Consider the following 13289-nt stretch of genomic DNA (forward strand, 5'->3'; position numbering starts at 1 on the left):
TAGCCTATACCCCTTCTTGTGCTAAATGCACTACCCCTCTCTTGGCCCAACCTCCTAGAGCGCACTGTAAACGTGTAACTTTGGCTGAATACCAAAGTGGAGGCGACAAGTATGTAAAGGAAAAATATGCAAAGTCCAAGACAACCAAAGACATGACTTTAGAAAAAAGAAAGAGCGAAACTCCGCAAGTTCAAAAGGAGGGTCCAACAAGAAGGAGAAAAATCTGCAAATTCGAAGAAAATCCAACAAAAAGGAGAAAATTTCATAATTCAAAGAGTAGGAACTCCAACAAAGAGAAGGGAAAACTCCTTCAAAGCAGGAAAACTTACAAAAAGAAAAAAAAGAAAGAAGAAATCTCTGATAAAATGCATGAGCATTAACTAGGAAATATGATAAAATACAACATCCGTCTGGAATACAAATTAGACAGGAGAATATAAATAACTCTGATGGAGACTCTGTGTGCTGCAGACTCATAACATGGGATACAGCTCACCTAAATCCCTGCAATAGCCGCGCCTCTGCACCCACAAGACCACTAGACATATATGTACCTGCACAAAATGTGCAGCAAGTGTAGCATGAGTATGTAAAATAACGTGTACCCAATAAGTATCTAGTCTAACCTCAAAGAAGTAGTGACGAGGGATCGACTTTGACACTTACTATGTGCTAACAATAAAATACCGAAATTATAATTAAGCATGGATTATGTAAATACAGCTGAAAACTCAGTAACAAGAAATAAATAAACAATTCTTTCCAAACAATTTTAAGAGTCATACTTTGATAAAGCCTTGGATGCCACATTTTTGTAGTTAAAGCTTTATCCAAAATACCATTAATTAACCACTAATCTCATGATTAATTGATAATCTCCCACTATCCAATAATTAACCAATTACCCACATAATTAAGAATTATTTCAAATTACTTATAATACTACTCACTTTTAACATACCTTATACACCTTACTATCATGGCCATGTGGTATCTTATATGGTACTTGTCCAGAAATACCGGGTATTTTAGCTTGGGCCATATTTTATCCCAAAATGTCAAACTTCGACAAAATTCACTTTCTTCGATTTGATTACTCTCTCACCTTCATGAATTTAATCATTACTTGTTTGAAATAGCATAAAATGCTTATAATCTTAAAATAATCTCATTTCTGAACTTACGTCGATTAACTTACGACGAAACTTTAACGTACGAAAAATACGTGATGTAACATCTCTTTTTCGAGCTTTCATCAATTTAATTATAGCGTACTTTCATGTGCGAAAATATGGGGTATAACATGAGGAGTTCTTGGAAGGAGGGAGCCGAGGGTCTATCAGAAACAGCCTCTCTACCCCAGGGTAGAGGTAAGGTCTGCGTACACACTATCCTCCCGAGACCCTACTATTGAAATTATACTGGGTTGTTGTTATTTAATGGTAGGAGTTAACTATTAATTTATATTTACATGTTATTCAACTCACTTTAAGTTAGAATGAAATAATGAAATAATACTATGTAATAATTAAAGTATTTAGCACAGTACTAAGTGCACTTTCTTCGAATATTGTTGTTGTTGCAAATTTAACTAGTCAATTGGGCATGTGAGACTTCTCTTGTTGAATTTTGATTCCGCTCTAAATTAGTAGATATTCTTTTGAATGTAATCAATCTAACTTTTTGTTGTGAAATTTTAAATTTATAGAGTCATTCATAGTTAAAATGTTGAAGGTATTACAATTATTCAAAGTAGGAACCTTTAGAATTATATCTCAATAGTTTTTTCTCTTGATGTGGATGAAATTTGAACATCGTCGATGGATGTATAATAAGACTCATCCTAATCGTACGGGATTGAGGGAGAAATTTATAGTAGGAGTTGCGGGATTTATTGCTAAGGCAAAATCGCTAAATGATTTTCTTATTGAAGGGACAATTAGGTGCCCATGTGTTAAATGTAAGTGTGTCAAGTTATTGAAACCAGATGTAGTTGAACTTCATCTTTACAAGAATGGATTTATAGAGAATTATTTTGTGTGGACTGTTCATGGAGAGAATCATGATATTCATAATTCTTTTGGTGGTGAGGGTAGTCCTAGAATAGAGAATAATTTTGAAAATTCTCGATTCAATGAAATGATGAGAGATGCTTTTGAGATATTCCCAGGGGCTCAATCCGAACCAAATGATGAGGCTAAGTGCTTTTATGAACAACTAGAGGAAGCTAGTCATCCATTGTATGAAGGCTCAATGCATTCCAAATTGTCTGTTGCAGTTAGACTACTAACTATCAAATCTGATAGTTCTATTTCTCAAGCGGTCATGGATTCTATCATTGGGCTTATGAATGAACTAAATCCAAATAAAATTGACTTACCCAAATATTTCTATACTGGAAAGAAATTGGTGTCAAAGTTAGGACTTTCATCAGAGAGGATTGACTGTTGTGACAAAGGATGCATGTTATTTTATAAGGATGATGCAACGTTAGAAAATTTTAAGTTTTGTAACCAACCTCGTTATAAGGAAGTTACAAATGCTAATAAGAAGAAGGTTTCGGTGAAGGCGATGCATTACTTACCCCTTATACCAAGGTTAAAGAGGTTGTATGCATCAATGAGCTCCGCTCCTCATATGAGATGGCACTATGAACATAGAAGGTCAACCAGTGTTCTATGTCACCCGTCAGATGGAGAAGCATGGAAGCATTTTGATAGGGTGTTCCCGGACTTTGCAAGTGAACCAAGAAATATTAGGTTGGGATTATGTGCTGATGGATTCACTCTATTTGCAGTCTCTGCCGCACCATATTCATGTTGGCCAGTGTTTGTTACGCTGTATAATCTTCCTCCAAAGTTTTGTATAACAAGTCCATATTTGTTCCTAACTTGCATTATTCCAGGTCCACGCAATATAAAAACTTTGATTGATGTATACATGCAACCGTTGATTGATGAGTTAAAGTTATTGTGGCATCAAGGTGTGGAAACCTATGATATATCAACTAAACAGAACTTCAGATTGCGTGCTGCTTTAATGTGGACTATAAATAATTTTTCTGCTTATGGAATGCTATCCGGGTGGTCAACTACTGGAAAGTTAGCTTGCCCGACTTGTATGGAAGACACAAAAGCGTTCACTTTGAAACATGGAGGTAAGAACACATAATTTGACGGTAACCATCATTTCTTGCCAATGGATCATGAATTTAGGAGAAACACTAGTGTATTTATGAAGAATCAAACTGATTATGAAGAGCCACCTTCAGACTTGTCGCCAGAAGAAATTTGGAACAGAGTTAGGGATCTACATAAGGTAACAGAGTCTCCATTGCCTAATAAGATACCTGGTTATGGTGTTACCCATAACTGGATTAATCAAAGCATATTTTGGGAGTTACCTTATTGGAAGCATAATCTTCTTTGGCATAATCTTTACGTCATGCATATTGAGAAGAACTTTTTGATAACTTGTTTAATACTGTGATGGATGTCAATAACAAGACAAAAGATAACTTGAAGGCCAGGATGGACTTGAAAGAATATTGTAAGCGAAATGAGATGTACCTTACATACTTGAACAACAAGATTCAAAAGCCCAAGGCCAGTTACACATTCACTTTGGATGAGAGAATAAAGATTTGTCATTGGGTTAAGAATTTGAGTATGCCGGATGGATACACGTCAAACTTATCTAGGTGTGTTGACATGAAATAAGGGAAGTTGATGTCAATGAAAAGCCATGATTATCACATTTTCATGGAATCATTGATACCTATTGCGTTCAATGCCTTGCCTGATAGAATATGGAAGCCTATCATAGAGATATGCTTATTTTTTAAGGAGTTGTGTTTTAGCACATTGAGGGTGAAGAATCTAACTTACATGGAGAGTAATATTCGCTTAACTTTAAATAAGTTGGTGAAGATTTTTCCTCTTGGTTTCTTCGATGTAATGGAGTATCTTCCAATTCACCTTGTGCAAGAGACACGACTTGGAGGGCCAGTTCAGTATAGATGGATGTATCCCTTTGAGAGGTAATGATTTTTAATCACTTGCCCTTTATTTATTTTAATTAAATATTGTTCCGTCTAAGAAATCATAGTATGCAGGATTATTGGCAAATGTAAGCGGACCGTGAAAAATAGATCGAGAATTGAGGGATCGATATGTGAGGCATATCTGGCTAAAGAAACTTTTTATTTTTGTTCATATTATTTTGAACATGATGTGCCATGTTTGAGAAATAGACCTAATCGACATGACGATGGAGGAAGTAATGATCCTTCAGCACCACCCTTTTTCATATTCAATCATCCAGGAAAAGGTGGTCTAAAAAGTAGTTCAAAGCGAATTTTGACTGAGAAGGAACTAGAGTCAGCTACAACACATGTACTGTTGAATTGCCCCGAGGTCCAACCTTATTATAGGTAAATATATATATTTATATTACCAAGTTCCATACAAGATTTAACATTGTTTTAACTAATGAATATTATAATTTTGTTGGACAGTTACTTTGTGGGTACATATGGGTAGAATGCTATTTATCCTAGGTTTTCAAAGTGGTTTAGAGAATTTTTAAGTGTTAATTAATATTTAATATGGTTTTTTTTAGTTGCAAATTAATTACATGTATTTTAAAATTTTAAATTTTTTATAATTCTATATAGGTTCATAATCCAGCTAATAGCGTAAATGATCAATTTCTGCATGATATAGCTTGGGGACTTAACCCTAGAGTCAGAAAGATGTCTATGTATTGTGTTAATGGGTACAAGTTTCATACATAAGAATGGTCTAAGGGCAAGAAAATCAATAATAGTGGGGTGTGGGTGAAAGGTGAGGGGGATGTTGATTATTATGGTGGGTTCAAGAGATTTTAAAATTCGAGTACAGTGTTGGTTGGTCAAAGAAAAAGTAGGTACTCTTTCGGTACAAGTGGTATGATCCAACACCAAATAGAGGTACGAAGGTGCACCCTCAGTACAAAATAGTTGAAATTAAGCACACGAGGGATTATCCATTCTATGATCCATTTATCACTGCACAAAATATAAAATAAGTGTATTACGCTCCTTATCCTTTGTGTAAGAATAAGTCCACATGGAGGGTGGTTATCAAAACAAAACCCGTGGGTAGAGTGAAAGTCGAGGATGTTTTGGATATAGCATACCAGAATGACATTTCAAGTGGTGAAGCATTGGTAAATGATGAATTAGCAGGTGAATTGCAGCATAGCGAAGGCATCTATGAAGAATTTGATATTTCTGTCCTTAGATCAAATTTAAATGATGATGGGGAAGGAACATCCAGAGCAAATGAGGAGGAAGACCCAACCAATGAATATGAAACAAGCAATGAGGAAGAATTACTTGATGAAAATGAAACAAGCGATGGGGAAGAATTTCTTGATGAAAATAGAACAAGCGATGAGGAAGAATCTAATAATGAATATGAATCAAGTGAAGATGATTGACTTGTTGGGGTTTTATTATCTCTTTAGATTTTATAATTTTCCTTAATTATCTGATATGTTGAAGAATTACTTTATGTTTTTATTAGTTCGTTAGGTTTTATGTTATTCCTTAATCATCTAATTTGTTGAAAATTACTTTATGTTTTTATTATTTCTTTAGTTTTTATGTTTTTCTTTAATCATCTAATTTGTTGTGGAATTACTTTATGTTTTTATTATTCCTTTTGGATTTTTATGTTTTTTTCTTAATCTTCTAATATGTTGAAGATTTTATCTCTTTATGTTTTTATGTTTTTTCCTAATCATCTAATTCTTTATGTTTTAGTATTATTTCTTATTCATCTAATATGTTGAAGATTTGCTTTATATTTTTTACTATGCTTATATTACGTATTTGGCATCATGGGGTAGCGATCGTCGACGACGTAAGGGTAAGGGGACTCAATTGAAATCTCCAACTGCATGTCACTCTCCTCCTCCACATATGGGGCCTTCTCCTACTTTTCCTCCTCAGGCGACTTCATTACCACCTACATTTTTTATGCCCCCACCTGGGCCTGTCCAAATTTCTGTGTCTTCAGTTGGCACGAACTCTGGCTCTAACCTTAATTTTATTCCCATACCAAATATAAATTCTTCTCCCAATTTTTATATTATTCAACAAGGTAGCTTCTCAGCACTGCCTACTTCATCGACTCCAGCTGCATCTCCGTCATCAAGTACACCTAGGGTATCTAGGTTAAATATTGGAGTCTTTGGCACACCAACATCACCATCCTTTGCTCATTCACTCTTCTGATTATCGTTCTGGATGAGCATGATGGGTAAGTACTCCTTATGTTTATTTTTATTTTTTGAAATTTTTACATTTTACATATGTTAATTTTAATGCAGGTTTTCCCTCCATATACTGCCACGCATATGGTTACAGTCTATTAAGCCACTTTATGATGATGCTTGGAGTATATGGAGAGAAATTCCATATCATATCAGAGATGCAATGTGGAATCAGTTTAGGGTACATATAAACTTTATTTTTAAATTATTTATCAAATACCCAATTTTACTCTACTTTATTTAATTATTTTTCAGACTAAGTGTGTGTGGGAGCAACGGTATGATAATAAAATAAAATATGTCTTTGTGAAGAAAGCAAAAAAAGCGATTACAAGTTCATTGTATAAAGCTCGAGAAAAGAGAAAGAATGCTGGTTGGATAAGAGAAGATGTGTGGATAAATTCTTTAGCAATATGGGATAGTGATGCATTTTAGAAGAAGAGTGAACGAGCAAAGGCAGCTTGAGCCTCTCAAAAGGGTGGCCCGTTGCACACCGGGGGATCTATGAGTTTTGCTGAGCATCGACGGAGATAGGTAATTTTCACCTTTATTTTTCTTGGTTTTGTTTAAACACAATTGAACTTTTTTCTAAATTATAGATCCTATTAATTTTGCAGGAAAAGTTAAAAGGGGGACCAATGTCTCATGCTGAGGTCTTTGCGGAGACACATAGGAAAAAGAAGAAAGACGGTTCAAGAGAAGGATGGGTTGAGACACGTGCATCAGAACAATATGTAAGATCATAACTTTAAGAATATTTTCACTTTGATATTAATTTATTTATATAATCCTTATTACTTTTATTTCAGGATGGATATCATAGAAGCTTGGATGAATGGTGTCAGACATAGCCTATTTCTGATGATGGTATCCCAATTCAACCATCACCCGATGATATGACTTCAATATGGATAGATGTGGCAGGTGGTGTATCCAAAAGAAGAGTTTACGGGCTTGGAGTATAACGAGCTTCCTCTTTTCGTCCATCGACATTATTTTTGGATGCTCCTAATACGCAAAATCGGGAAGAAATGGAAGCAATGCGAAAGCAAATTGAGTTGTTGTCAAAACGGTGTGAAATAGCCGAAACTCACATTGCTAGAGTGGATAAATACATAAAAAAGTACATGTCCCACTCTTATGATGATGAAGAGACTGAATCTGATGCGTAGTAGTGGTTTATGGTTGATTACTATTCTTGGATATTTAGATTTTATATTTAGACTTTATGGTAGATTTGGATGATGTGGTGCATATGTTTAGACTTTATTATATTAGTGTAGATGTGTATTAGCTACTTAGACTTGATATTGAATATTTAGACTTTAACTAATATTTTGGTTTGATATTATGGGATTTAAATATTTGTTTGTTGAAGTTGAAATTGGTTGGTTTGATTATTAGGTTGTTTAGTTAAAATTGGTTGTGTAGTTGGAATTGGTTGGTTGAGTTGGTTGTTTAGTTGGAATTAGCTGATTGAATTGGTTGTTTATAGTATTGGTCATTTCACAGGTGGTGTGCTAATAAAATGGCAGAATCCTGCCAAAAATCAATCCAGTTTTCCGACTACTGTAGTCGAAAATTGTGCCCAGCATAATGATTTTTCGACTACAGTAATCGAAAAATGAGCCCAGAATAATGCATTTACTGACTACTGTAGTTGGAAAATAAAATAAAAATAACTAATAAATAATTATTATTTATATAATATTCCGACTACAGTAGTCAGAAATATTTTTTAAAAATAAATAATAATTCTTTTTTATTTTTTGACTACTTCAGTCGGAAAATAGCTCCCTTTTTGAATTTTTGGCAGAAACATTCTCCGATTACAATAGTCAAAAAATTTCGACTACTGTAGTCGGAAATTTGTTTTCGACCTACCTTTTCCGACTACACAAAATCAGTCAGAAAGTAGTCGAAATAGGTACTTTTCCGACTACTTTCCGACTATTTTAGTAGTCGAAATATAGCGAATTTCTAGTTACTCCCCGCCTCGTTACTTCCCGTTCTTGATTGTACACAAGACACAAGTATAGTAAAATACTAGTAAATTTCGTATTTACTTTTATTTATGTGCTTAGCTTAGGCTCACTTGTATGTGCTAGATTAACTACGCTTAGGTAATAATCAATCTAATCGCCTAAACTCTAGTTAATAATAGTTCATATCGAGTACTTACATCTTAGACGTGCTCTCGTGATCGGTTTGAGTAATTTGATTCATGTTTAATTAGTTAATACGGACTAGTTAGCTTAACTTGAATAAATATGAGTTTGTGAATAATTTACTTAAGATTAGTATAACTTTGGTATATTTAATTATTATAGAAGTTTTCTTTACTCTTACAACATCTTCTACTCATACATTCAAATTCATTTTTGTGGATAATTCTTTGGCTATCAATGCGATTATAAGGTATTAGTCTTTTAGTCTTGTGTGAAGTTTTACTCACATGAATGATTTATTTTATTTTACGCATAGTCTTTAATTGGAAAATTATTCTTTTATTACTTATATATTCTTGATAAGTCTCCCTAAGCCCTATTTATTCGACTAACTCTTTAGGATAAAATCTGGATCATTCTATGGTCACATGTAATATTTATGTGAATAATTTCTTTCCCTTGCCCCCTATTTGTGATAAGTTTTTCTACTTTGCTTGATAAGTTTTACTCACAGCTGCTTATTGAAAGGTCATTTTTTCTAATACAAATATTTCTTTATTATATTGGGATGAAAGTTTTCTCATGTCATAAATATTTTGCAGCATTCTCTTATTTCACATTCATTTATCAAATTAACTCTTTATTCATTAAATCAATTCTTTTATTATGCACTAAGATTATCCGAGGACGACTCTTCCTCCATTATTTGATCAAATTCCTTGCTAACTATTCATTCATGTGCAAATAAATATTCTTTTCCCCTTTTTATCAAATCCTTTAGTAAAATATTTGTCACGACCCAAATTATCCCTCCGTAAGGTGTCGTGATGGCACCTAGTCTTTATGACTAGGTAAGCCTAATATTGCAAAAAATATAAAAAAAACATAACATTTTAAAGATAAACAACATATTATAAATAGCCAAGAGTAGTATCACTCGGCATATACAAAATAATTTTCCAAGACCCGGAATATCACTAAGTCAGAAGCTGCTATAATCTATGTAGCTCTATACAAAAGTCTGAAGATAATAAAGAAAGTATCTAGACGAGGGAGTAGAAGGGGACTCCGAAGATCTGCGGACGCAAGCAGAAGTACCTTGATGTCTCCTAGAGTCATGAGCACGCACTAAGCCCAAGGCTGATAGCTCGTACCTGGATCTGCACATAAAAATATGTGCAGGAAGGGCATGAGTACACCACAATGGAACCCAGTAAGTGCCAAGCCTAACCTCAGTCAAGTAGTGACGAGGTCAAGTCAAGGCCCTATCGGAGTAAATATAATAAAATAAACAGTAAAAGATATAAGTAGAATTTACGGTAAAACAGTTAAAGAAATTCTCGAAAATTTAACAGTTAAGGGAGCTCTTGGCTCAAAACAAGGTAAACACAGTGGAAAATCTGCCGGAATACGTCCGTAGTCCCAAAGTAAATATGCAGTGCTGGGGGATCTCCCGGAATACGTCCGTAGTCCCAAAGTAAATATGCAGTATAGGGGGATCTCCCGGAATATGTCCGTAGTCCCAAAGTAAATATGCAACGCAAGATGAAATGACAGGTATGACATCGAGTTATACAGTTTATACTGGACACAAATAAGGCAAATAAGGACTTAGCTAAACATGACGCACAGAATGTCAATTAGGCAGCTAAAACACGTAAACATGCTTTTCTAGTCTAAACTACACAATTAAACATATTAGTACAACTTAATAAGAGAAGCAATTTATGATTTAAAAAGGTTAAACAGGATTTTTGCAATAATAGCCCGTGTACGTACTCGTCACCTCACGTACACGGCGCCGTTTTTGATTAAAGATTCGACCTTTTTCGATTGGGATTGGTTCCTTTAGCATTGTTTGATGTATTTGAGTTGTTTTTGGTTAGTTTCGAGCCGTTTGGAGCTCGGAATGCGTGGGATAGAATTTTGGAGCATCGCTTGGCTTGCTCGGTATTGGAATTGGCTTGTTCGAGGTAAGTAACTCTTTCAATATTGGAGTTGATGGTATGAAACCCCGAAATACGTGTTATGTGATTTGTGTTGAGGTGACGCACATGCTAGGTGACGGGCGTGTGGGCGTGCACCATGTGAATTGGGACTCCGTTGTTTCCATGGCACTGTATAGTGTCCCTATTTTTGTTGATATCCGTGTTTTCACCATATGATAAGGTAATTGAGCTGTCAATCATGCTAGATATCATGTTTAGGCTTTATGCCGACACTGTTGAGACCCATATTGGTCGTTTCTTGCTGTCATCTCACTAATTTCATTGATATTTCGTACTCAGTCATATTCATGCATTCATATCATATCTCAGTCTCAGTTGTTATTTATTGATACATCATATCATTGTTGTCGGGCTAGTTTCATGACATTGTGAGCCCGTGAGTGAGACTAGAGAGATTGATGACTGAGTGAGGCCGAGAGCCTGATTATGAGTGACAGTTATGGGATCGGGCAGCACGCCGCAGCATGCTATATTGATTTATGCATGGATCTGGCTTATGATAAAGCTTGGGCTGTAGGAGCCCCTCCGGAGTCTGCACACACCCCCAGTGAGCGCGGTTGATTATATTAAGGGATGGATCTTCCCGAGACATGGATCTTCTCCGAAGAATTTATATACTTGGAGATGGATCTTCTCCATGGGGCCGGATTAGCCTTCCTCGGTACTGAGTGACTGATAGTCAGTGATGTATATATTCTGGGATGGATCTTCCCTGGGCCGTGTGGGCCATATACAATATCGAGTGGTTGAGCATGATGAGTGAAAAGTGTGAGACAGTGAGATTGAGTACTCTGAGAGTGTGAGTACATGATTCATCTCTGAGATATATGGCATTGGCATGAACATATGACATACATGCATAGAAATGCATTTTTTCTCATGTTATACGGTATCACGTCATTCATGACTTTTTACACACATTGATATGTGGGCATAGAGAGGTATTTCACACTTGCTATCTGGAAAAAAAATGAAACATCTTATTTATTGTGGAAAGGATATTTGAAAAAATTACAGTTTTCAAACTTACTCGTATTTTTGGTATTTTCGGTAAAAGATTTGGGTTTTCACTTTTATTCTTGAAAAATGGAACTATTTTCGGGAAATTGTGATAAAGTTGAGCATTTTATTTTCGAATTGCTATCTTATTTATATGCCCTACGTTGTTATGAACTGCTATTGGTTATTGGTATTGGACCCGACCTATGTCTCAGCTCATCACTGCTTTCAACCTAAGGTTAGGTTTGTTACTTACTCAGTACATGGGGTCGGTTGTACAGATACTACACTTCTGCTCATTGCGTGCAGATGTTGGTTGTTGTTGTTGCTGTGCTCGATGGTTGACGGATTTGAAGATGTACCTGCATTCCTATTGTAGCTTCCTCTTGTTCATGGTAGCCTTAGATTTATAAAAACTCTGTTTATGTACTTTTCAAACAGAAGATGTATTTACTTCATATCACCTTTGTAAATTCTATTCTTAGAAGCTCATGATTTGTACTACCAGTTCTTGGGGAATATATAAGATTAAGACTTTTCATTACTTAATTGCTTTATAAATTGTTATTGGAATTGGTTAGTGGTTAACTGGCTTACCTAGTGGGTTGGGTTAGGTGCCATCATGACTAATCAAATTTTGTGTCGTAACAAGGTGGTATCAGAGCTCTAGGTTCATAGGTTCTACAAGTCATGAGCAAGTGTCTAGTAGAATCTTGCAGATCGGTATGATGACGTCCATACCTATCTTCGAGAGGCTACAGGACATTTAGGATATACTACCCATCTTTCCTTCCTTATCGTGTGGCATTGATTCAGCTTGAAGCGTAACCCTTTGAATTCCTTCCACGCATCTGTATGCGCATGTGAGCGCTCGGTATCAATTGTGCATCGACGACTTGTAATTCCATGGTTGAGGTGCGAAATATGATTTTGGCGTGCTGATGATGGGCCAGTCTGGAGGACTTGAGGCCATTTATTTACTGTAGCTTGAGCATGGAGATTTCGATTATATGAGCACGTGCTTTTGGACTTATACGTCCGGTAGTGTCCCTATGAGTGGAATTTGTGGCTCGATGAGCGATAGAATGGCTATGTGGTGAGTATGATGTTACTGCGAGATGTGTTCATATGATTTGAATGTGACGAGAAGGTTTGCTTGAGATGTAGAAAGAACTATTCGGTTCTTGATTTCCATCATGATTTGACGTATAGTCTCGAGTTATGGGTGTGTTGAAAGATCCTTTTCATGTTGTTTAGTTGAGGAGTGGAGTAGATTTTCATGTCGTGATATGAGTTCAGACTCAGGAAGATTAAGTGGTTGCGTAATAGTTATGACTGTGGAAGGGTACAGAAAGATGTCAGTTTGAGGCAAAGCAGGTAAGTTATCCCCTGCGAGGTGTCCTGAGGTTGTGTGATCCCTAAGATGTTTTGTAGAGAGTTCCCTTTTACCAGTGAATGATATATGTTGCAATTTGAGTTTAGATCGCTTGTGGAAGTTGTCTTGACTATTACAAGGGTGAATGCGAGATTTGTAGATAATTTGAAGTAATAGATGGTTTTCTTCAGGAGCTCAGGAAGGATTTAGTTAGATCTTACTGCGGTATTATGGTAGTAATGGGGTATGGTTATTATAAGTAGTCAGATGTTTTATTCCATGGCTTTGATCCAAGTGGGGGAGTCTGCTATTGATAAGTTGATTGCACAGTTATGTGTTGTATTGGTTTCGGTTAGGGGTATACTGGTGAATCAATTATGACTTGTAGAGGTCGAGATCGAGGATGACTCGGGTAAAGGA

The 13289-nt window shown here is 35.7% G+C and overlaps 1 protein-coding gene across 2 annotated transcripts; it reads left to right on the plus strand.

Annotated features, from left to right (window-relative positions):
- The first annotated feature begins 1449 nt into the window (after window positions 1-1449).
- LOC108944332 (uncharacterized) lies at window positions 1450-7695 on the plus strand. Of its 2 annotated transcripts, none has more exons than XM_018769250.3 (3): window positions 1450-2759; window positions 6936-7052; window positions 7128-7695. In XM_018769250.3, the coding sequence occupies exons 1-2, from the start codon at window positions 1795-1797 to the stop codon at window positions 6943-6945; spliced, it is 975 nt and encodes a 324-aa protein (XP_018624766.3). In that variant the 5' UTR covers window positions 1450-1794; the 3' UTR covers window positions 6946-7052; window positions 7128-7695. The 2 variants fall into 2 exon arrangements, 1 of the variants encoding a protein (XP_018624766.3); XR_011411725.1 differs by lacking the exon at window positions 1450-2759 and adding an exon at window positions 6671-6852.
- Window positions 7696-13289: the final 5594 nt, after the last annotated feature.

The sequence above is a fragment of the Nicotiana tomentosiformis genome, chromosome 10, assembly GCF_000390325.3.
Source record: "Nicotiana tomentosiformis chromosome 10, ASM39032v3, whole genome shotgun sequence".
NCBI lineage: Eukaryota > Viridiplantae > Streptophyta > Magnoliopsida > Solanales > Solanaceae > Nicotiana > Nicotiana tomentosiformis.

Coding starts and splice junctions, on each gene's coding strand:
- LOC108944332 (XM_018769250.3), top strand. CDS start 1,795: ATGTGGATGAAATTTGAACATCGTCGATGGATGTATAATAAGACTCAT.